The sequence below is a fragment of the Dryobates pubescens genome, chromosome 12 (genome assembly GCF_014839835.1).
Source record: "Dryobates pubescens isolate bDryPub1 chromosome 12, bDryPub1.pri, whole genome shotgun sequence".
Lineage (NCBI taxonomy): Eukaryota > Metazoa > Chordata > Aves > Piciformes > Picidae > Dryobates > Dryobates pubescens.
The window spans coordinates 19,926,233-19,951,890 of record NC_071623.1 but is presented as its reverse complement, the minus strand read 5'-3'; the positions used below and the strand labels follow the sequence as shown (position 1 = coordinate 19,951,890).

Below are 25,658 nucleotides of genomic sequence, written 5' to 3'. Positions count from 1 at the left end.
TATACTGATGACTAGAAGTATTGTCAATCAGCTTCTTGATTAAGACAATTTTCCTTTGTTTCTTATCACATACATAAGCTCACAGCCCTTTGAAGTGCCTGCTAGTGCATCACTAAAACAATAGAACTTCTTGCTCTCTTGCATAATGAACTCCTGGTTTAGAATCTCATTCTTCTCTTAGAAATTGACCTTTTCCATGAAGAACACACTGTATTTTTATTTAATGATAATAACATTGTTCTTTCCCTTATTTTCATTGTATGAATCAGCTAATTCCTGCTGAAATAATAACAACAGTATGCATAATAATAAAAGAATAAACACTCTTGTAATTTACATTCAACCAAAGATTTAAGGAGTTGTTACAGGTTAAGGAACTAGTGCCCTATTTATAAGTAAGTTTTTCCAGAGAATTCGAGTCCAGTGGGATGGAAGATCTCAAAGGGGCCAAACAGCATATAAAAAGATCAATTTATTTCATTTCATTGGTTCTGCAAATTTCAATATAGTTTGGGAGCACAGCGTGTTCTCATTCTTCTCCTGTTTTTTTCTCTTTGCCTCCTTTCTGAATTTTGTTTTCACCTCTCTCCACCAATCATTTTTGGGTTATTGGTAATAACAGTGGCTGGGACAAGAGGGAGATAACTCAGCTGGTACACAGCCCTCCAGGCTTTGTCTGCAGAGGGTGGGGGGAAGGGGGAAGGGAGGGGTGTCCTTTTGTTTACAAGGGGTATAACTGTATATGTTAGCAACTTATATATACAGTATTGAATCAACAGTAAATAGATGTTATGCTTAATACAGTATTTATCTCTGTGGCTTAATATTTGCCACAAAATTACCGATCCAGAAATTATTATCACAACAGAACTCTTTTTCTACTGAAAAGCAAAAGATGATGAAAATACATATTGTAGGAAATCCACCCCCTCCATTCCACTATTCTCCTACAAGGATAACTGGGTACCTTGAAAATTAATGACTCTAATTTCCTCAAGCATGATCAAATGTTTCCCTTGAATGACTTTTCTGCATGCTTTGGTTTTATTCACTTGAGTTTTGCATTGTAAAAATAAATTGATATCAGTGGAAAATGTTGAACTGGATATTTGTAGTTAGCAATGCTTTCTGAGACTGAAGAATTAGTACTCCAGACCAATGAGATAGAAAGTCAGGCTTTAGCATCAGTTCTTCAAAGTCCTGATTCTATGCATATAAAACTGCATGCACCACCAACTGTGATGTGATAAAGGTTAGGTTTAAGAACAAATAACAAATATGAAAGGTGTAGTACTAGGGTAGGACAACGTAGCAAAGTCACAATGTCCTGTAGAAAGAAAGAGAGAATATTGGGTATGTTTTTACTGTAATGTTTTTCTCACGTGTCATAAAATGATAATTCAGAATAATTAGAACTGTCAAAAAAATTCCAGACTACCCTGGCACATGTAAACCTGAAAATGCTGTGACTTTGAAGTAACTTGAAGTAGAAACAGGTTTTTTTTCTTTATAAAGTCTATCTACATGGACGGGAAAGCAATAGAGACACTTCAGCTTCAGACACTGGAGACAAGAAAAATAAGTCTCGTAGGGTCTGTCTGCTCCTGAAATTATTTCGGGTTAACTTGATTTGCTTCTATTTTTTTTAACCTACCCTGACTAAAATGCATGGCATCCATAGTTCAGAAGGTTTTATGTGGAGTCATCTAAGGTCTCAGTATTCATTATTTCACTGTCTTTGGAAGTTAAGTGTACAGACATCTGAAGTACATATCTTTTTAACAAATGAAGGAACATCCTTATTTTAAACCGTCTTCTGCCTCTGGCTATCCTCATGCAGGTGTATCTTGTGCCTTAACTGGGTGGCAGAACAAGCATAACTGTTTACTGATGAGCCCCTACTGCTAGAAAGCATCTGAATTGCATGTCACTTCTCTGTTTAAATGCTTTAAGGCAGACAACCATGCCCATTTTCCATTCTAGCCTGTAGCAAGTTCACACTGCTCATGTCACACATTGATTATGCTGCAGCCGTCATATGGCACGCTAGATCCATGCTTCTGGATAATTCACAGCCCAGACCACAGACTTCCTCATTATCATAGGGACAAGCGTATGCACAAATCTATTTGTTACACCAGTGACCTGGAGAACAGAAAAGCTCATTAGGATGAAAGACAAGAGTCACACTTATATCTACTTGATCTTAAGCAAAGACCACATGTCTGTCAGGGCTTTTAGAAATATCAAAACCCTTAGGAGAGCTTTTCAGGTGCTCTCCAAGCCAGCATGCTACCCTGTTGGAAAAGAAGCAACCAGCTACCCCCTGTCATAAGGTAGATATCCCAGAGATATCAGTTGAGTATTGTGATGCAGATAGCTTGCTTTCACCCAAGGCAACTCAGGAACATGCTGTACAATTTGACTGGCTGGATAGCAGGTGAAGAAACTTATGGAACTAAAAGAGGAAATTCCATTCAATGTCATAATATTGGACCTTGACAGAACTCCTTCTAAGGTACTATCAAGGCATTCATTATATTTGTCTACTTACTACAATGTCTTGTAATAATTATCTTTCCACAAAGTATTCAAAGTGGTGATCACTCCTGAGGACTGTAGAGTTTTGTACAGGAAGTTTCTCTGAACATCTCATTTTTTATGTCAACCAACTAAATCAAGTTGAACACTGCATACCTTCCTGCCCTGTTTAATATTTGCTCTCATACCTTGCTTGCTGTGCTTTAGCTGTTCACAGGCAAGATGATGGCATCATCTGGGTTAGAAATAACAACCAGTGTATGGGAAGCATGAGACAAAGAGGCAGAAGAAAACAAAAACTATAGGGAAAATTAACTTGGTTCCTAGTTTCATTTATATGTTCAGCTTTTAAGTATTCTGAGATTATATGAAGTAGATTGTCCAACTCAGGCTATAAAGAAATTTCAAAATACACACAGATTTTAAGGCATTATAAAGGAATTCTTGGACAGCACCCTGGGGCTCAATGTGGTTATGGAGGCTTTCTATTAATTCTGTGCAAGTGTTATAAAATAACAACTTGGGGCAAAGAGTGGTCTTAAGTGGTATGCAGTCCTGTTTCTATATCAGCTCTTATCAGGGCTTATCTCAAATAATTTAGTGCAACATTTATTTCCAGTTCTCACTTGAACTTATGTTTTAAAATTATACCTCCCCGCCACCTTTGTTTTTAAACCAAACCAAAACCAAACAACTTTCAGGGCAGACTGTTCTCTCAACAAGCACAATTACAAGGCACTGTTCTAATACTTTGTATCATTCCATCACCATAAAGGTTCTACAGAAACAGGGCAGAAAATAGTAAAAACTTAATTTTTTTTCCCTTAATAATTTTCTTTACAATGCAATGGATCTTCTGAGAGCTGAAACACAAAATGTGACAAAAATACAGACTGATATTCCTGCTGCCAAAAAAAAAACCGGCTTGGAACTACAACAGCAGTGTTCTCTCAGGTCTTCCTCTTAGTATGCAACGTGATGTGAACCTCAGGTGTGGGGACTTTCTTAATGCAAAAACATTCTGAGAATCTTTATGGAGAGGAGGGGAGAGATAGCAGTGCAAGGTAACTTCATCAGATGGTTTTGACTGAGAGAAAAAGAGCACTGGAGGGAAGGTGATAATTTTTTTCTGGAGCTGTGCAAAGATGTGGACATAGGAAAGAGATAAGAAGCATAGCTTGTGGGTGAAATGGAAGGTAAATAATACTTTTCTATATGGGCACCTTGTTCAAGCAGTCTTTTGAGGCCTTTGAAACCTTCTAGTCCTCAAAAGCCTTTTTTATTTTCTCTGTCCCAAGAAAAAAGCCTTGCAGTCCAAACCACAGGGCTACACTATGCTATCTCATTGCTTCCACATCCCATTTATTTTCTCTGCACAGGCTTTAAAATAAGTGCTGTGGAATGTTCACTAAGAATTTTATTTGGAGCTTACAATGCAGTTTCTGATTTATTATTTTAAAATGTCATGAAATCATTGAAAATTTTCATGAAAGGCTTGTAGGAAGTATGAACAAATCCTCATACAGTAAATCCTTTTAAGAAGCAATCTGTCTTAAGCCAAATAAAAGTAATTTACAACACAAACACAAATCCTAAAGGAATTGCATAGTTTATTTTTGAGTTTGTGTTCCTGATCAATTGTAAAGACTTATGGAGGCCTCTCCTCTAACTCTTCGAACTGCTCAGGGAGTCTGCTTACTTCCTTCTAACACTTTGTGGTGAGATTCCTTCACCTTGTTTCAGAAAGACCATGTAAAGTCCAGCAAGTACCTAGCACATAGGGCAGATACTACTTATCTGCTTCTGCCTTTGATAACAAGTTCTTCCTTTGCTCCATTCATCTCCCACCCATCCATCAAGACATAATACAGCTAACCAGTATCCAGCAATGCTAGAGAAGTGACAGGGTTGCAGGATGTTTCTAAGAATGATGTACATCCACAGAGTAAAATAGCATTCCTTATAGCAAAGAATTTTTCTAGGGTCTAGTATCATTGTCCTTTTGAGTCTTTCTAAACTGTACTATTGACCTTTGCATTGTTACCACCTAGGCTTTGTAGTATGAGGGACAAACACTTCCTATCTATGAATTCTGATAAATGTACAGGAATGTACTGTTGGGTAGGTCAGAAAATTGAAAATGTCATCTATGAATCTCCCTTAGAAATCTGAATTTTGCCAGGTCCTATGAAATGCAGACAGTGAAGAGAAAGACAAAGTAGACAGAACAGCATTCAGACAACACCACACACCTACATGACAAGAATTCCAACAAGTGCCTGAGAGTTTAACTACCCATCAGCATGTTGCCATGTATCTGATGGCAGTGCCTGTGGTCTGCTACTGATTATTCTCTTCCCATAGGGACAGGAGCTCTCAGGTTGATTTCTGTGTCCTGTTTCAGTGCACAAAACTTTAGAAATAGGGAATTTGCTATATAGATGTTCTGCTACCTCAATTGTGTCTCCCAGACCTGCAGTATCTTTTTGTGATCTTCTAATACTGAAATAATATTATGTAGCTAGTAGTAGTGGCTCTGCCTTGCAATGGCATATGTAAGGAGACACAGAGAATTATTTCAAAAGGAAGTGAAGCAAACTGTGAGAGCAAAAAGACATGACAAATTCTGCCATAGGACCAGTCCTGCATACAAATAGTAAAAATTGACTGGAAACATCTTTCTAATGTAAATGACTCTTACGGGTGTCTGTATTTCTGTAGTCCCTGGTTAAGCAGTGGAAAAGATTTCTCCCTTTTAAAGTCAATTTATTTAAGGTTGCATAGGCTTGTGAAGCTAGATAAGGTCTGGGAAAGAGACAGTATTTTACCAGGATTTCATCCTAAATTATCTTCACATTTTGTCCAGAAACAGACTAGCTCATCTGAGCCTTTCAGCTACAACTGCAGTCTCAAGTTGCACAAGAGGAGGTTTAGATTGGATTTTAGAAAGCACTTCTTCACTGGAAGGGTTATCAAATACTGGAGTAGGCTCCCCAGGGAGGTGGCTGAATCACTACCTATGGAGATGTTTAAAAGATGCATAGATGTGGGACTAAGGGACATGGTTTAGCACCAGGCTTGGTAAAGTTAGATAATCTTCAGAGTCTTTTCCAACCAAATTGATTCTATAATTTTAGGATTCTATAGGTACTACTTCACTATCCAGATGTCACATTATGGCAGACAATGCACACCTCTTAGAAACCAGTGAAATCAACTGAAAGATTTCCACATATATCTCTGGGCATAATTCCTGATGCATGAAACTAGAATAGACAACAATTCTGTATTATCAGATCAGATTTCATGTGACCTTTTTTAACCTCATGAAAGAATGCATGCACTGAACTGAACCAAGTGAATTAGGCACTTAGTAAATCCACAAGTAGTTACATTCCTTTTTTTTTTTAGGAGTGGAATGATTTATGATGAAGTTAGGAGTGAAGACAGGGCTGAATGAAGTCTTTGGATGCAAGCACTATTGTCCTGATTTGTGACATTATGTAAGGGGGAGGAACAAATGGAAAAAGAAAGTGGTTGAACTTCCTATTTGTACTCACTCATTGACTCTGTCAATTTGGCCATCTTTGTTTCTCTTTTGGGCTTCTCCTGGGGGAACAGACAAAATGAAAAAACAAACACATACATATATATGTATAAAAACATAAATACACTTGAATGCAAGTGGCAATGTGAGGGAAGGACATTATTCCCTTATATATATTTCTATCTTACTTAGGGATTTAACTTTACTCCTGAATAACCTGTAGCTTTGGGGGCTTTTTGAGCTCTTGTAGTCACTGTGCTGTATCAGCTGTAAAGAGTGTAACTTGTATGCATTTCATCGTGTGTGTATCTAGTTGGAGTAACTGAAGTTACTCAATGAAAGTGATATTAGAGGAGGAAATGCTCCTGTTTTTTCACTCTGCACTAAAATTGGAAAATGTGTTAGGAGTTCCTGACAAAAGATGTGAAAATGGCTGTCCCAAACCCCAGATCTTCTGACTGAAAGAAAGCACTTGTTCAGAAATAAATACATTTCATATGAAAACTTGAATGAGTTTGTACTATGTCTAATACTGAGATTGAAGTACTGCTTTCTTTATTTCTTTGATGCACAAAGGACTCCTAATCAAATCAGCTTGGTTTTGTCACATAAAATTTTTGACATGATCTTTTAAATCTAATTTATTTTTTTTGCCTGATTTGACAGAAGGCTTGGTCAATCAAAAGCCTTTGGAAATGATGCCCCAAAGCATGCCTCAGCCAGAGCAATGGAGGCTGTGTCCAATTTCCTGATGTCAGAGTCAGAGCTTGAGCTGCATTGAGACATTCAGCCCTTCAAAGACCTTTAAACTAATTAGCTGGTTCTGAGAAGACGCAGTGAGATTGCCCTCACCTTTATGATCCCCGGAGCTATAAAAGCTACCCTATGGGTAAGCTGATCTAGTGGTTACTTGTCCCACAGCTGTCTTCAAAATGCAAGCAGCCCGGATGCTCACTAGCTTTAGCCACAGATGACAAGTCCTCTTGGAAAAAAAGTCAAAACAAATAGGAAAGAGCTGGGTGTCAATACAATAATATTGTGGTTTTGAGCCTGCATCCACCACTGTCAAGGCTGCAAGAGATAGTCTTGAGGGCTATGGGTGTGAAGACGTCAACTCTTGATACATACAGGGTGGGTTTTTGTTTGTGTTTTTTTTTTTCCCCCTGCAAAAATCATCATCAGAGGAGAGAATATCTTCCAAAATATGACTTTAATGGGCTGCAACCCTAAACAGATGCTCCTTGTACTCTGTCTCAGCTCTGTGGCGAGGTACAGGTTTCTGGGCAGAGTGGCTTGCAGTAGCTGCTGAAACGGCAGTTTACAGAATTCAATATGCAAGTTGTCTCTCTTTGGCTGGGTCTATACCAACAAACAGCATAGGGGCAAGCCACAGGCAAAGAATGGTGTCAGAATGGTCCCTACCAGGTGTTATTTGACAGTACAGACTTACTCTTCCAACACTATTTGGCTATGACATGAGCAGACCCTGCTGCAGAAGTAGCAGGCTTTTGTAAGAGCTACCCCTAGTGCTTTATTTAAGAGTGGGATCATCTTGTGATTTGAGAGGAAGAGGTCTGTCCATCTCTGTCATATCCCAGTATGGGCTTCTATCTAGTACAAAAAGTCTAAAAGAAATATTTACCACACCAGATACGCTATCACTTGCACTTCAGAAAACTAGACTTCTAAGAAAAAGCTCACATTTTCTGGGAATAGGAAACATTAGGATGTATGAAACATGCAGACAGCTCTTCACAAATGGATGCATATCCTTTAGACCATTACTTGTTAAAAGAAAGGTTTAACGTTATGTCCTGAATCTGTGGTGAGGTTAATGCTCTAAGGCATGATGATAATGTAGCATTCAGCACCAGATTCATGCATTACTATGAAATTAAAAAAAAAGAGGAAAGAAATAGCACAGGAGTGCCAGCTAGGAAAAAACAAGAAGAAGAAAGGACCTGTATGGTGATCTCTTGCATGATATTAATCATCAAAGGAAAGAACACCACTGTGAAAATCATCAGTAATTTGTGTCCATGTTGCTTTATAATGTGACCTCAAACCCACAGCTTCCACTAGAGAACTTAGAGTCTATCAGGAATGAACAGTTGGGGAAGATCAATGTTGAGCCCTGAAGATGGAAGGCTGGATTTATTAGACTAATAATAAGCTGTGATTTTAAATATTAATACTTTGCTCTTGCATATTATTAAATACTTTTTACTAATTATGAGGTCTATCATAAGGACATAGGAGACTAGAATGTAATTTCCTTTTAAAGTGGAGGCATGAAATATAGAAGGAGAAGGTTAAGAGATTTTGAGCCTCCAAGTTTGTTTTGAAGAACCTGACCAAGACAACCACTAATAGAATTTACTTTTTCTCCAGTAAAGGCCTGAGACCACTGACAGGTAAGCACAGAAACATTTACATGTAAAAAGATTTCATATCTTCACTGCAGCAGTTAGAGACAGCAGGTTAAAGAAGAAAGCTAAGGTTCTCAGACTGTCATCTATGTGCATTTCCCTATGAAGAGAGAAAACATGAAGTGGAAGACAAGATTAAACTAATTGCTACATTTGAAAAAAATGAGATTTTATTTACTTTTCCTAAGAGAAATTACCAGGACTACTGAAATTCTGATCTTCCCTCCCTAGAAGATAAAGGTACACTTCTGTGAGTGTAATTTGGGTCACTTTGGGTTAACTGGCTGTCCCCCCTGCCAAGATCTTGCCCACCCCTCAGCCTATTGATGGGGTTGGAGAAATGCTGGAAAAACACAGCCTTGGTGCTTGGCTTAGCAGTAGCCAAAACACTGCTGTGTTATCAACACCCAGCTAAATCACTGCAAAACAGAGCACTATGGATGAGAGGGGATCTGATCAACATTTACAAATAAATTACAGATACAAACAAGGGTGGGTGTCAAGAAGATGGGTGTGGGCTTTTTTCACTGGTGCCCAGTGACAGGATGAGGAGCAGCAAGTACAAACTGGAACACAGGAAGTTCTGCCTCGACATGAGGAAGATCTTCTTTACTGTGAGGGTGATCGAGCACTGGAACAGGCTGTCCAGAGAGACTGTAGGGTTTCCCCCTGTGGAGACTTTGAAAACCAGCCTGGATGCATTCCTGTGTGGGCTGCCCTAGGTGAACCTGCTTTGGCAGAGGGATTGGGCTAGATAATCTCCAGGGGTTTCTTCCAACCATTATAATTCTGTGATTGTGTAATTTTCCTGGTAGAAGGACAAAGGTGCATCCTGTAACTTCCTCTTCAATATTTGTTAGCTGGCACAGACTGATGAGATTATTATCTTTGTTTTGTTTATTGCACAGCTGAAACTTCCCTTGTATTTTGGCCAGTTCACAAGTGCAGAGTGCACTGAAATGCTAGGAATCTATTGAAGTAATCTACAGCTTTGGCTAAAATTTCTGATAGTATTTCATTAATTCTGTACTGGCTGAGCTATGGCTTAGAGCTCAAACATATTATATCCATTACACATGCATTTCGTGAAGCTTTGTTACTTTCAAAAGCAATTCAGTAATAAATGTCTAGTCATTTCATTGATATATCCTCTAAGGCAATAGCTATTCAATCACTAATTGCAAATTCAAAGAAGAACCTTTTCTGGAATTTTAGCTTAGAGTAATCAATCTTGGGATATCTTAAATTACTTTTCAAACTACATGGAAATGGTATTATGTTTGAAACATTATTAAATGAGAATAAGAAAATGTCACTTTGCATAGGGTCTTTCATACGTGTGACATCCTCAAACGGTTTACACTAATGAATTAGATACTGGTTGTTAGGCAATGGTATGTAGGCAAATGCAGTACTCATTACATGTTATTCATTTTAGCAATAGCCTACACTCAGCTCCCAAAAGCATAGCTTATTTTAGGTGGAGAGGGCTTGTTGGAAGGAATTGGTTCTCTGCCTTTTGAAGACAGCTCCTGACTGAATAACATCTGACTGGACACATATCCAATAAAAGGAAAAAATAATAGCTCATCTTTAGGACCTCTAACAATGAATTGCACTGTGTTGTTTTCATATTTACTATTACTACAATTCAAACTTCATGTAAGACATGCCTAGCTTTATGGGAGTTGCTTCTCATAGCTTTCTGTCCCAAAGCTAAAAAAAAAAAGGTGTGTATATACTATTTACTTTTATTATTCTGTCTTGCCCATACCAAGAAAGGTGGTTGGTCCTAATCATCTGTTTTGACTTGTCTTCTAAAATCAACTCTTTGGGGTAAGGACTGTGATAACTATATATGTACAGGATCCAGCACAGTGTGATCTCAAGCAAATTGGGTTCTTCCTCAGCTTTAAAGGTGTGAATACTAGCAAGTAATTTTCATTTCCTTGCAGTGATCCTGTAGTTTGAATGGTGAAGATTACATTTTAAAGATTATCCTGTACTTGGCACAAGAGGTAATTTCAATTTGCATCAGTTTGAATGAGCTAGAAATAGAATATTTGAATAGATGAAGTGAGGAGAGTTCACAGAGGGTGTACCTTAGCTGGGTTCACTAGAGTTATCGAGCAGTAGGGGTAAGTATGGCTCATTTATGTATCCAGATGCCATAAAGCACTCCCAGTAGCTCTAAGATGCCTTACATGAAGGAAATTTACATTAAGAGCAGGAGGAACTGAATCTATTTCTCTGGGTTCTAGAATACCATTTTAATGTTTCTCATAGTTTTTAGTTAACTTACTCATCATTCACACTTGGTCTGTGAAATATGCATGGAAAAATCTCTGGTTTTATTCAGGCAGAAGATCAAGCAGCAAATCTAGAAAAGCGTGTCAACTCCCCTCAGACTCAACCTTACAGAGCTGTGTATTAAACCCACTGCAAATACATTGTCATGCTCTAGCTAGGATGAACAAATACTCACAAACTGAATAGTGGCGATAATGTGTGGTGCTTCTGCGGGTAGGAACCAGGAACAGAAGTGGCAGAAAAAAATGTGACTGACTGATGTTAGAATAGAATAGAATTAACCAGGTTGGAAGAGACCTTCGAGATCATCGTGTCCAACCTATCATCCGACACCACCTAATCAACTAAACCATACAACCAAGCATCCTGTCAAGCCTCGCCCTGAACACCCCCAGCATCGGCGACCCCACCACCTCCTCAGGCAGCCCATTCCAGTGGGCAATCACTCTCTCTGTGTAAAACTTCCTCCTAACCTCCAGCCTAAACCTCCCCTGACGCAGCCTGAGACTGTGTCCTCTTGTTCTGGTACTGGTTGCCTGGGAGAAGAGACCAACCTCTGCCTGTCTACAACCCCCCTTCAGGTAGTTGTTGAGTATGTATGAACTTTTTAAAATGTATCTACATCTACCACAATACACACACCACCCCCCCAAAAAAAATGGCTTGAAAAAAGAGAAATATAATCTGAGAGTTTGCAAGCAAGAGAACACTCATGTGTGAAACAAACAAGTAAGATCTAAACTGTAGTAAGTCTCTTAAATATCCTTAAAAACTTCACTTTTTAAAGCTATGTAAATTGATTGTAGAGAACATGAATCTAAAAAAGTATTTTAAAATCTTACCTTTGGCAGCAAATTTCAGAACTACAGAAAGAATCCTTAATTTATTGTGGTCACTCTGCCAGAAGAGGCACATTATTTTACAACTTACTCTGTTTTACATTTTTATGCTGTTAAATACTGGTTGCTTCTGTTGTCAGCTGTAGAGGAGTCAAGCATTGATATGAAATGGCCATTAAAGAACTAATGGGAACATCACATAGTGTTAGGGTAATGAAATATTTTGAATACCTACAAGACCAAAGGTGGATGTTAAGTAATGTAGTATTACTCCATGATTAAAGTCAGGTGTATGTTCTTTGTTTCTTTGCTCTAGACGGTGAAATACATCAGCTTAACTTTCATCTCCCATTACAAAGATCCTACAAAACATCTGAAAATGTATTTAATTCCCTCAGATCTCAGTTAAAATTCACTTCTAAGACAGTGAGTTATGCTCTCTAAACACAAGGAGAGCTTCTACTTCTGTACTTTTGACAGCCAGAGAACTATATGCACTGCTTGCTTTTGAGAAGCACATCTTGGCTGTTCTAACAAACTGCAGATTAAGGTAATTGCAATAAAGATTTAAGTCTTACATACAACATTTCTGTCTTACATTGCAGAACTGAGGAACTGTAAGTATAAGCTGAAAATTCAGAAGAATATCCTGGCAACAAAGTAATGCAGTGATGCTATACTAAAAAGATTGGAATGCTTTTTACTTAGGGCTGTTAAAATTGCATTGGACAAACCAGCATGAATTACATTGCAAATGGTCTTCAAGACAGAGCGGATAATCTTACACGTACACTGTCATCTAAATCTTCAGACTGTAGGTAGAGGGGCTGTGTACAATTAAGGCATGGTGAAAAGCTTTCTAATCAGTGGAGATATTCTAACCAGTTCAAAGATCTTTGGATCAAACTGTTAAGAAACTGCTATTTTACTCTTTTTTTTTCTCTTTTTTTAGGACATAATTCATGAATATATTCTGAATCATAATAGAAGAAGTGTAAGTTACCTTGAGATAATAGCGGCTGCCTGTTTACAGAAGTACAAAAGAGGAGATTCACTATAGGAAAAAAAAGACTTTAAAATGCTTATCCAATCTTTTCAGCTGTTAAAAGTGCTTGTGTTTAGTTTTTCTTGATCTCATTGCTTCTGTGCCCTCCAAAGTAAAAATCTCAGCCGGCTGTCAGTAGTCTTGTAACGTCAAACTCCGTATTTCAATAAGAGTCATTTAAAGACTATTTACAGACTAGGGATTTCATGAAAAATTTTGAACAGAATCATGCTTTCACTTCCCTAGAAATCATTATTAAGCTATTTAAAAGAATAATGATCTAATAAAGTATGCTTTATTACGGGCCTTGTTGCCTTGTAAAAATAACTCAAAACTGAACAGAATGGATCAACCATTTCAGAACTGAACCTATTTCCTCTGGTACCTTGTGAGACTTAAATGATGAAGATACAACCAGGGGAACTAGACATTTTTCTTTGGTTTGTGCTATGATCATATTCATTCAGTGAAAAGTTCTTAAACAAGAGCTGTCTTCAGTGTCAGATTTGTCTCTGACTGAATAATACCAAAGTATCTCACACAGTTTCCGATTTTAGCAGCCTTGTGTCATTAAATCTATTTAAAATAAAATCTTCAAAAGCAGATATGTTGGAAAAGAACAATTAACATCTCAGATGATGCAAAAATGCTAATATTGAAAATCTCTCCCTGTCCTACTGAAAAGCACCTGAAAATACCTCCCGTTTACTACTCCCTGAGAGGAACCTGAAGTTTTGGTTACTTATGCTGCTATTCAGGCTGGATTACACAAAACTTTTTCAGGAAGTGCAACAGCAGGAAAAAAAGATAAATGCTACAGTAAAGCAGCCTTTTTGAGTTGAAGCAATGAGACTTCAGTCTGAAGTTTGTGTCTTACACACACACACACACAAAAAGGTAAAATGGAAGTGTAGGACTTTCTGAATGATTACTTCATTACCAGTGACCTTCTCACCTTAGGGTCAAACTCCATGTTTCCCGAAATTCACAAAATTACAGTCCTAGCTTTCTATCTGACTACCCCCCCACGCCCCCCTGAGCTATTGAATAATAGGAGTTGTAGCAGAAACAGTCAAAACAGGGACTTTTGCATATACAACCTAAGCAAGTTATTTCCATGCCCTGAAGCATCAACAGAGGGAAAACAGTTCCTCTGAAGATAGCTAGTTGTCTCAAGTGAGGGAAGGCTGAGAGAGCTGGGTCTCTTGAAATGGGAGGATGCTGAAGGGTGACCTCATTAATGTTAATAAATATGTGGGTGACCTCATGAAGTACTGAGAGGGTGATAAGACAAGAGGCAATGGGTGCAAGCTGGAGCATAGGAGGTTCCAGGTGAACATAAGGAAAAACTTTTTCACTGCGAGAGTGACAGAACACTAGAACAGGCTGCCCAGAGAAGTTTTGGAGTCTTCTCTGGAGACTTTCAAAACCTGCCTGGATGTATTCCTGTGTGACCTAGTTTAGCTGATGCTGCTCTGGCAGGGGAACTGGACTAAAGGATCTTTTGAGGTCCCTTCCAACCCCTAACATTCTGTGATCCTGTGATGCTGTGAAGTAGATGAATCATGAGTGGAAATGTTCAACTCATTAGAAAGACAGCTGACCCAACTAAATCAAACTAAATACTTATTTGTTATATGGCTAAAGACAGTGTATATGAAACCTCTCTCTCAGAATTGACTATCATCTTTCTGCTGTGTCAAAGGTTTGCTCCTACCCTTCACCTCCTATTCTTTTTGCTCCCACACAGTTTCTTCCTGTTTTCTCATCTTATCCAGTCCATGACCTTTCCTAAAATGTTCTCCCTTCTCTTTTCTCTCCATCTAACTTCGCAACTAACCTTCCTTCTCCCTCCCTTCACACTTTCCCACTGTTCCTAAAAGAACAGTTGTGAAACTAGCATGCTATTTGTTGCTGTCACACCACGTACACCTCCTCTCTACCCCTAAAACCCACACGTACTATCTATCTTACCTAAATAGGCTGTGCATCTTCGTGGCAGGGCCTGTCTACTGCTTGAACTGTGCAGGTTCAATCATAGAATCACCTCAAGTCTGTAAACTCTATGGAGGTATTCTTATTTTAATAATGTATACAATATATTGAAGAAAGACTTTGTCAGGGAGTGTAGGACAAGGAATAATGCTTTCAAACTGAAAGAAAGTAGATTTAGATTAGATGTAAGGCAGAAATTCTTCACTGTGAGTATGATGATGGTTGGATGTGAGGAAGAAGTTCTATACAGAGAGAGTGATTGACCATTGGAATGGGCTGCCTGGGGAGGTGGTGGAGTTGCCGTCATTGGAGGTGTTCAGGAGGAGACTTGATGGGGTGCTTGGTGCCATGGGTTAGTTGTTTAGGTGGGTTGGATTGGTTGAGGGGTTGGACGCAATGTTCTTGAAGGTCTCTTCCAACCCGGCTTATTCTATTTCTATTTCTATTCTATTCTATTCTATTCTATTCTATTCTATTCTATTCTATTCTATTCTATTCTATTCTATTCTATTCTATTCCATTCCATTCCATTCCATTCCATTCCATTCCATTCGGCAGTGGAACAGGTTGCCAGAGAAGTTGCGGAGGTCCACTCCTTGGAATTGTTGAGGGCAGTTTTAGTTTAGTTAGGCGTGAGGTTTTGGGTGGTAGGTTGGACCTGATGATCTCTGAGGTCTTTTCCAACCTTACTGATTCTATGATTCTATATGGCCTGACTGTGAACTTATGTGCAGACAGACCCCCTTATACATCTTGATGGAGCTCTGATGGATGTGGTCAGACCACAGGTAGGCTCAGTGTAGAGAGAGGTCTCAGTGCAGTGTTAGGGCTTAAATGCTTTGCCTTCCTGGATCTTCTGTGGTATTCCAAAAGCAAAAATTCAAAGCTACCTTGGTTTACATTCTATTGGTGAGAAATCAATTCTCATTTTCTTTTTCTGAGTATACAGTAGTCATATCTTTGTTCTTCTGTCAGCCCTCTGAAATCAATCCTGAAGATGTAATTCCTCATCTCAGAAGGATTTTCTCTTTGTTACATTGATTGCTATGTAATTACTAATTTGATAGAAGCTGGTATGAATCATGGCTACAAAGGGTTTTATATCAAGCAAGTTTAAAGAACATGATGTATACCATAGTGATTATAATAACAATTGGGAAATTTAAAATGGGGACTCCACACACTTACATGCAAGAAAATGACTTGTTTGGGCTTTATGAGATGGTGTGTAATTGTTTCTGCAACTGATTGGATAACTCAGGTTTATGGAACATCAACAGAATGACACAGATCTTCCCAGATTAGAACTGTTGGTCTGTTTAGCAGATGGATCCAAAGTATTTTGGAGCCCACAATGCCATTTCAGTGTTACAGCCTTGGGACCAGCCTCTTTGGAAAGGCTTCAGCCAATACTTTTGAGGATCTGGTTAAATCACACTTGCCTTTTCCATATCATTTCATACTTGCTTACAATCTATCCTTATCAAAAATACCTTCAAACAATTTACCTTCAACTTTTCTAGAAACTTTATAATTCAATTTTAATATGCTATTTGAATTTCTATTTCTGCCACTGAAGTAACGTGCTGATGTATGTAATTTCCAGGACCAACCTTTATGATTGTTGTGGGGTTTTAACTCATGAAAAATGAAAGAAAATATTATATTTTCCTTCTCACACTTCTCCATCCTCCTCATTTTTATGAAATCTGTTCTTTTAAAGTGTGGTATTGCTTTTCTTGTGTCAACAGTCACTGCTTCTTTGCTGCTTTCTTCTCATTCGTCCTTGGCAGATTTTCCACTGGTATTATCACAACTATCCAAATTTTCCAAGCTACCAAAAGTTTTCTGATTCCATTAAAGGTGTGAGTGATTAATACTTTTGGAAATTAGGCCCTGAGTGTTTTAATAGAATCATTATCCCTGTATGTTGTCACAACAGCTAGATCCTTTCAGTGATTCAGATCCAAATGGAAAATCACATCCCAAATTACAATAAATGTGAGTACTTGCAATTATCATCACAGAAGGCACTTCAGTTTCCATGCTCATTTAGTCATGTTTTTCTCAGCTGAGCCTGCCAACAAGGGTACTAATTAATGTTTTTTCTAATGTGGACATCTGCCCATTAGGAGCTACCAATTCTTTGTATATAGAGAAAGCTGTTAGGTGATAATTACCTTTTGTTTTCCATCTTTCAGGTCTCCGAAGGAGAAGTCTTTCTCACATTATCAGACAGGCATGAGACCTCTGGCACCTTTGGATGATTTTTAATATTCTACTTAGGAGGGGTTCCTTTGGTTGCTGTGTTTTTTTTGTTCGGTGGGGTTTTGTTTTTTCCTTGTATATGAGCTCAATTTGACCTCATCCACAAGGACACATAATTTCCAAAATCTTTCATTTTGTGATTTTAAAGGAATTTTAGATTCAAGGAGAAAGAAATTATTACCATATTACTAAACTGGTCCAGAAAATCACTTGGCATGCCCAAACACATAATTAACGGTAGTTAAGAACTAATCAGTTTACCACATCACAGCTCCACTTCCAGAAAATGTATACAGAGTATTTAAATACCAGCACATGATAATCTTCATATGCTTCCTTATTTGAAGAGAGAAACACCTCACTGTAATTATTTAGTGAATATAATCTGTCTTAATCCTTTGAGACTCCTAGGCTGTGTTCTTCAGCCCAACTTTTATTATGACAATTTAAAATCCTTGCCTTGTCCTGCCTAGCTCAATACAGTACAATCTTTACAACAGAGGTTATGGAGACTATCTCCATTAGTGACAGTCAGGATAGCAATCTGAGCTGGATCTGAGAAACTGGAAAAGAGGCACAAATCATCCACCTATACCCTGCCCCATCTCCCCTGGTAGATGCTAAATATGGCACTCACTGTGTTCTGGTTGTATATTATTTTGAAATGCATCATTATTTAAACCTGATCTTCTGGGTACTCTCTGAATCTGAAGGCTTTGTTATCTATAGAATGTATTATATTTGAAATACGCAGATTTTCATTTACTACCCTTTCTTTCTTGTTGTTGCTGCTGCTTTTAGTGATTTAGCTAAGATATCGAACTTCTTCAGGGCCTGTTCTACCAAGCATTGCTACACTGAGTGGTACTTGACTCCTCAAGAGATTAGTGGGACTGCTTTCTGTGGGAAGAAACATCAGAACCTGACTTTCTGTATTTAGCCCTAAGGAAATCACCTGCTTTCATTAGAACTTGCTCCTGCTGCATAAGTAGGGGAGAGTGGGACAATGCTGGTATAATGATGGATAGGAGACAGGAAATACTATCTAAGAGTTAAAGTACTTGAAGGAGCTTAACAGCATAGAAAGGTTGTAGAAACCTACGTGGATTATGCAGAGAGGGGAGGGTTGCAGAGCAGACCATAGCCCCATTTTGGAGTTTGCAAAAGGTATGGTTGTGTCAGCATGGCAGGATTTCCTAGAGGAGCATCAGCCTGCTGAGAAACAGAATTTATTATCTGGGATATAGTGCTGTGCTAATATGGCAGAGGTTGGTCTCTTCTCCCAGGCAACCAGTATCAGAACAAGAGGACACAGTCTCAGGCTGCAGCAGGGGAGGTTTAGGCTGGAGGTTAGGAGGACGTTTTACACAGAGAGAGTGATTGCCCATTGGAATGGGCTGCCTGAGGAGGTGGTGGAGTCACCATCACTGGAGGTGTTCAGGAGGAGCCTTGATAGGGTGCTTGGTTGCATGGTTTAGTTGGTTGGGTGGTGTTGGATGATAGGTTGGACATGATGACCTAGAAGGTCTCTTCCAACCTGGTCTTGTCTTGTCTTTTCTTCTTTTTTCTTTTCTTTTCTTTTCTTTTTTTTTTTTTTTCTTTTCTTTTTTCTTTTCTTTTCTTTTCTTCTTTTCTTTTCTTTTTTTCTTTTTTTCTTTTATTTTTTTCCTTTTCTTTTCCCTTTTCTTTTCTTTTCTTTTTTTTTCCTTTCCTTTTCTTTTCTTTTCCCTTCTTTTCCCTTTTATTTTCTTTTCCCTTTTCTTTTCTTTTCCCTTTTCTTTTCCCTTTTCTTTTCTTTTCCCTTTTCTTTTCTTTTCCCTTTTCTTTTCCCTTTTCTTTTCTTTTCCCTTTTCTTTTCTTTTCTTTTCTTTTCTTTTCTTTTCTTTTCTTTTCTTTTCTTTTCTTTTCTTTTCTTTTCTTTTCTTTTCTTTTCTTTTCTTTTCTTTTCTTTTTTTCTTTTTCTATTCCATTCTATTCTATTCTATTCTACTGTTTTGGTCTTGAATGACTATTTGTGTAAGACATGCTGTGTGAGGGGTACCAGCCTATCCCAGATCTGTCTCAGGAGACTGAACACTATTTGATGGGTCAGTGCATAATGTTTGAGGAAAACGTGAAAGAACTGACCTTTTTGAGTTTAGCTTTACACCTGTGAAGGTCCAAGATGCTTCTGCTTCTTTGACAGAAGAGTGTAAAACCAGCTTCATAGAGAGGAGAGCTGAATAAATACACTCCAGAAATCAGACAACGTTCAGTTTCCAAATAGCCTATGTGAACGTGTACATCCAAGCAGTGTTATTTTATTGTTTCCCAGCAAAAACAATGGCAATTAGATTGGTCTTTTCTGGCAGTGCTGGAGGAAAATTTAAACTGGTGACTTCTTCACCCTTTGATGGAGAAAAGTTACAGCAAAGACTGGTATTTGATATGATTGCAAAAAAATTCTTTGTTTTTTCCAGTTTGGAGACCTTGCTGTTAATAACTTTCTCTATGCCAACTTCTGTGATGTATTTAATTTTTATTTATTTAAATTAATTTTAAATTAAAATATATTTATTAACGACCCAGGCTTATAATTCATTTTCATTCTGATCTCCTACTGACACCAGTCTGTTGGGTCTATGGTGTAATTTTTAGTGTTTTTTTTTTTCCCCCTCCACTTCTGACAATATTTCAATGGTTTTGGGATCAAGTTCAACCATATTTGTCGGAGTGGTTATAGGTTTCCATCACATTAGTGTATTGAAAATCTTTTTAAAATTGGCAGCTGAGACAGACCCATTGCTTGGACTGAACTGTGGCAATGCCAGCGACGAGCAGTGTGAGCAATCTGGCAGTGCAGGCCTACAGCCTGACACGGTGGTAGGCCATGCTCAGCGTAAGTGCAGAGCCAGCTAGCAGTGTACCAAACAGCGCTGTGCCTAGCGCATGTAACTAAAACAGGGCACTGGTAGCTATAAACATAGAAAGTTATCTTGGGTCAACAGGACATGCACCTGCATCAACAAACCTCGCGTGTCATCAGTAGTTGGACCAATAATCTATAATAGTGTGATGTGTGGTCACTCATAGGGAACCAATGAGGCCATGCCAACAAGGCACTCCGAGTTTATGTAAGTTGTAGAAGTTCCCTTGCTACGCACTTCTGCCTTTCCTTTCCCTTCTTCTTCTATGCTTTACTTGACTGTGTTATACTCGCACCATACGCCTGCAATACTGGAACAATAAAGGAACAATACTCGATCATATTGGTCAGCTGTATTGACTCCAATCTCCGTCGTCCCATTACTGAACGTATTGCTACTTGGTGGAGAGTTCCACAGGAATTTGTGCCTTCTGCTGTACAAAGAATTACCCACAGATGGTACAGATTATGTATGTTCAGGGCCTCAAAAGGTGACAGTTTTGTCCTTAAAACCTAAGCTGTTACACCTAAGCAGTTTCCTTGAAATTCTTTGTAAGCTATGATAGTCAATATGTATTAGGTGGGGCCAAACTTCAGCTCTAGAACAACAGTCATCTTTGTTGTATTTAGTTAACCTACAAGTCTCCATGCATGGGATAAAAAAATTTTGATTAGGGAATAATTTCTATTTAAATGTATTTTACAGAGCTTTGCTTGTACAACTTTCAGTTCCTGTGCAGCATTTTGTATTTCTCATTTTGCTACAGCCCTTTGTCTTCTGAGAGAAGTATAAAGTTATGTCTCCCCTACTTTGAATGTGGTAGGACTTGGAGAATAACTCATTGTGTAACTTTCCTGACCAGAAGTGATTGTATTTTTTTAATTATTTTTTTTAATGGTCTCTTAGATTTTACATCACCCATGAAAAATTAGCTTGATTTTTAATTTTATCCATATCTGAGTAAAGTTATTCAGTAGCAGAATGTAAGCATCAGTTTAATGCAAAATATGCATTAATTAGTCCCTTTTAGAAATTAATTTACCGCTGTTTTCTCCCTTCAGCAATAGTATAAGTTCCTTTTTCCTAGTACATCCTGAGATGACCCGCTGCTGCACAAAGTACACTTAGTGCTGTAGTATTTTTAGCTAAGCTGAAAATTATTGGTGGTCTAGAAACCCTGACAAAGTCTATTCATCTGCTTGCCAGCCCTCATCATGGATTAAGGTAGTAATACTGCAATTGCACACCTGTTTAAGCAGATGGTTATATGCCACTGAAATTGCTCTGTGATGGCAGAATGGGGAAGGACATGAGGACTTGTTTTGTCAGAATACTTCTATTAAGGATAGATGTTCCTAAAATGACAAGCATCCATGAAGTTATTAAGAGCAGGTGCAGATGGACGAAAGAATGGATAAGAAAAGGTGAACAGCAGATACCTTAGTGTTTTTCTCCCACCCCTGTGTGCTTATTAGTACAGAAAGACCAGTTCAGTTGATTCTGGGTAAGAATTAATAAAGGGTAATTTTTTTTTTTTTGCATCACAGATTGGGCTTTTTCTTCTCATTGGGACAGCTCAAGGCAGATTGTGTGATGGCAATCTTATGTGTGGTGTTTGAATACATAATAGGAATAGCATCCAGCAGCATGTGTGTACATGGTGCAGAACAAAATGTTCTGTAAACCTTGACAGAAAAGTGTATGTTCTTGCCAGAAATACATACCCTTGAAAGACATAAAAAGCTGTTAATATGTGTACAGTCTATCAGGAGTGGAAACTGAAAGCAGGAGGTAAGACAGGGGAGATTTTATGGCCTTCACTGCCATTTATCACTTCCTTAAAATAGACTGTAACCCAGGAAGATGCCCAGTCTCCTTTTAGGGGTACCCCAGATTGAATTGCCCAGCTACCTGCAGGGAATTCATTCATCCATCTGTCAGTCCTTGTGAAATATTTAACTCCTTCAGGGCTGCTCAGAAGGGTATTACTTTGGTTTAACCTTGTAGGCTGCACTGATCAGAAAAGGCAGCCTCTATCAGCTTCTATTTGTGGTCTCGTTTCACTGACCTTTCACTCCCTATCAGCCTGAGAAGTCAAATTATAAAAATAATTGACTTCTCTGGAGCACATCTGGAGACCAGCGGAAATTTCACCTTGGCAGGTGCTGACACTGAGAAATAAATAGGAGTAGATGTCCAGTCAGCTCAGAAAGTACTTTTTGGGGCATATATAGTTATTTAGTTTGGCACCTAAACACCTTAAAACCCCCAACACTTTTTTTTTTTTCTTTTTTAAATGTGTCTATAAAACCTAAAGACACACTACTCTAAATGATAAAAAATAAGTATGGTGCAAAGGTTGCATTGCTACTCTTGTTAGTCCTAGAGAGACTAATTCTTCAAAAGAGGAGCTGAAAGTAACACCAAGCATGTCCTGGCAGTGTTGAAAAATGCTTTTGAAATGTATCTTGAGATTTTTAAAAAGAGATTGTTGCATTGTATCTGCTACATATTTTATTCTAATGGCCATATATAAACAAGGATCTCTTTGTTGCTATCAGAATACGTTCACATATTAGTGGAAAACAGCTTCTGGAGCTGCTGTAAGAGGCATTTCTATGTGACAACTTCAGGTATGTCAGGTGAGATATCATATTACAGATCTGTGTTGTTAGAGTGGATGTGTCTGTCCCAGGATATCTTGTTAGGATACCTATGTCAACAAATCATCATGTCTCTAACCATTGTAAAAATAGACAACAGAGATGGTGATGCAGTCTCAACAAGCGTTGTATTCTTTGGTATGTATTAGCAAAACCGTGTCCTGAATTGCTGTGTTTATCATTCTTAGCAAGTGTCCAACAGTGTGTTATGCATTTTTATTGCTCATTAAAAATGATTAGGTTAAAACATTGATTTTGTTCAAGTTGAACAAATTAAAATTCAATAGCAGCAAACATCAGCAAGATCTCCTACTAAGCTAAGATTTCAAGAGTAAATCAGACCTTTGGAATATCCATTTTATTTTTGCCCATAATTAATCTCTTTAGGCTTTAAGCCAAATATCTGTATTGGTTAGAACAGAAATCAATCTTCTCCATTAGTGCCCTAAGGTGTTTAATTATGGCTAAAAATAAAAGAACTGATTTCAATTATGGACAAATCATTCCATTTGGATTTAACATGGACCTTCCCTTTTTCAAATTGTTGCATTTTAATGAACCCTAGTCCAAAGGCAATTGTACTAAGGCCAGTAATCTATACCCAAAAAACTGTTATCACTCTTCTACTCAGGAAAAGGTAAAATAATGGTATGAAAGATGCTATTTCTTTTATTGTTTTGCATGCAGTCAGAAGCATAGCGCTGGAAGTCACCTAGAGAAGTCTGTGTGTTTGATTTTGTTTTAAACAAATAGATTGCACAAGCATCTGAAGAGAATCTGAAAAACTACCTATTTGCAGTTTTCCTACCTTTGATTTGGAGAGACCTCTTTTGTAAATGAGACTGTTTTTTTCATAACTCTTAGTGTTTTATGAATATATTCTTTTAAATTCTCATGTCTTCTAAGGAAGGAGTTTTCACATTACTGTGTAGAACAACTGTGTCTTTCTGTGGAACCAACACTTTAAAAATGCATTTCTCTCAACGTTTTCTTGCTAGCAACTTTTCTCTTCTTTTGTTGCTACGGTTTGCTTTTTACTTACTCATGGAAGATAAGCTCAAGAGACAAGTTTTCACTGACCATGCTGAACTTGATTTATCTACCTAAACACAGAGCAGGGGTTTGCAAATGGTATCTAAACCCACCATTTGCAGCACAGGTCTAACACCTTTATCATATACTTCTTCACAATGGAAGAGATACACATATCTATGTGTGTGTATATATACATGAACATGTCTATCTGTCTACTGATCTAATTTATCTATCTATTTGTGTGATATGAATGCCCACTTCATCATATCAAGACCCAAACAGCATTGTCACCTCATAGAGAGCAATGGTATAACTGCCCTAGTGAGGCCACACCTGGAATACTGTGTCCAGTTTTGGGCTCCCCAATTCAAGAAAGAAAGCGATCTGCTGGAGAGTGTCCAATGGAGAGCTACCAGGATGACTTGGCAACTGGAACACCTCTTCTGTGAAGAAATACTGAGTGAACTGGGGCTGTTTAGACTTGAGAAGAGAAGGCTGAGAAGGGATCTTATCAATGTCTACAAATATCTGGGGGTGGGTGTCAAGATGAAGGTTCCAGTCTCTTTTTGGCCGTGCACAGTGATAGGACAAGGAACAATGGGTACAAGCTACTAGGAGACACTTCTTTATGGTGAGGGTGGTGGAGCACTGGAACAGGCTGCCCAGAGAAGTTTTGGAGTCTCCTTCCCCAGAGACTTTCAAACCCCACCTGGATGCGTTCCTGTGCAGCCTGCCCTAGGTGTTCTGGCTTTGGCACTGGGGTTGGACTAGGTGATCTCTGGATGTTCCTTCCAACTCCTAATATTCTGTGATTCTTTGTGATTAATTCATTACTAGAAAAGGTTGAATTTCTGTTGGTGATAGCAAGGTACTGGTAATAGTGACATCATGTTTAAGAGTGCTTGCAAAGTTTTTAAGCCAAGAAAGTAAATCACGTGAGAGACATTTTCCTTTGGTCAACTCCAATCTCCAAAAAGGGCAAGAAAGAAGTTCCAGGAAACCATAGACCAGTCAGCCTCACATCCATCCCTGGAAAAACAATGGTCTGGCTCATTCCAGAGTTCATCTCTAAGTACTCGGAAGAGAAGGTGGTTATCAGGAGTAGTCAGCATGGATTTACCAAGGGGAAATCATGCTTGACTAATCTGATAGCCTTCTGTGATGCTGTAACTGAATGGGTAGATGCAGGGAGACCAGTGGATATAGTCTACATTGACCATATCAAAGCTTTTGACACTGTCTCCCATAACATTCTGGTGAGCAAGCTCAGGAGGTGTGGGGTAGAAGGACAGTGAGATGGATTAGGAGCTGGTTATAAAATAGTGTCCAAAGAGTGGTGGTCAATGGTGCCAAGTCCAGCTGGAGACCTGTAATTAATTAGTGGGCCTTTCCTCATAGAAGAGATGCTCTAGTCCCCTATATCATCTTTGTGGCCCTTCATTGGCCTGTCTTCAGTAGGTCCACTTCTCTCTTGTACTGAGGAACCCAGAACTGGACTCAGCACTCTGGGTGTATTCTAACCACTGCTGAGTAGAGGGAAATTCTTGCAGAGGAACTAATTTCTTCTCTTTCATCTACCAAATGGCAGGAGCAGAAGCAAGTTTGGCTCACCACGTGGTGGGTTGAAAATTCCCACCCAACATTAAATTTGCCAGACCAGCTCAGTTGGAAGCAAATGAAAGCTGTATTTACAAGCAAAACTACAATCTAAAATGGAATGCAATGAATTATGTACAATATATACAATATTTACAGGTATGTACAATTAATGAACAGCACAAGCACCCCCTGGCCAAAGACCAGGGGAAATGCAACAGCTTCTCCCTGCTCTGCTTCTCTCCCTACCCCCCTGCACAAAAAAAGGACAAGAGACAGAGCAGAGAAGTTGTTAATACCAGTGACAACAAAAGCAATGCAGTCGAGGTCGGTAAAGCCAGGGGAAGCATCAGCCAGGGCTGAAGAAGTGAAAAGAGAGAAAGATTGCTTTGCAAACTGAATCTTATGGTAGATACCTTTCCAATAAGATTGTTTAGACCTATCATTATTTTCCTTTTTACACCCAATAGTGATTCGTTTACAT

The 25,658-nt window shown here is 38.5% G+C and overlaps 1 protein-coding gene across 2 annotated transcripts in view; it reads right to left on the bottom strand.

Moving 5' to 3' along the window:
• KCNJ6 (potassium inwardly rectifying channel subfamily J member 6) overlaps nt 1–25,658 on the bottom strand; it is a 165,318-nt gene that overhangs the window by 112,171 nt on the left and 27,489 nt on the right. The window contains exon 2 of one of the 2 annotated variants that reach the window (XM_054166099.1): nt 6,102–6,150. The exons of the other annotated variant lie outside the window; for it this stretch is intronic. Coding sequence (XP_054022074.1) covers nt 6,102–6,126 — 25 coding nt within the window. The 5' untranslated portion in view covers nt 6,127–6,150. The remainder of the gene's footprint in view (nt 1–6,101; nt 6,151–25,658) is intronic. 2 annotated transcript variants of the gene reach the window in all.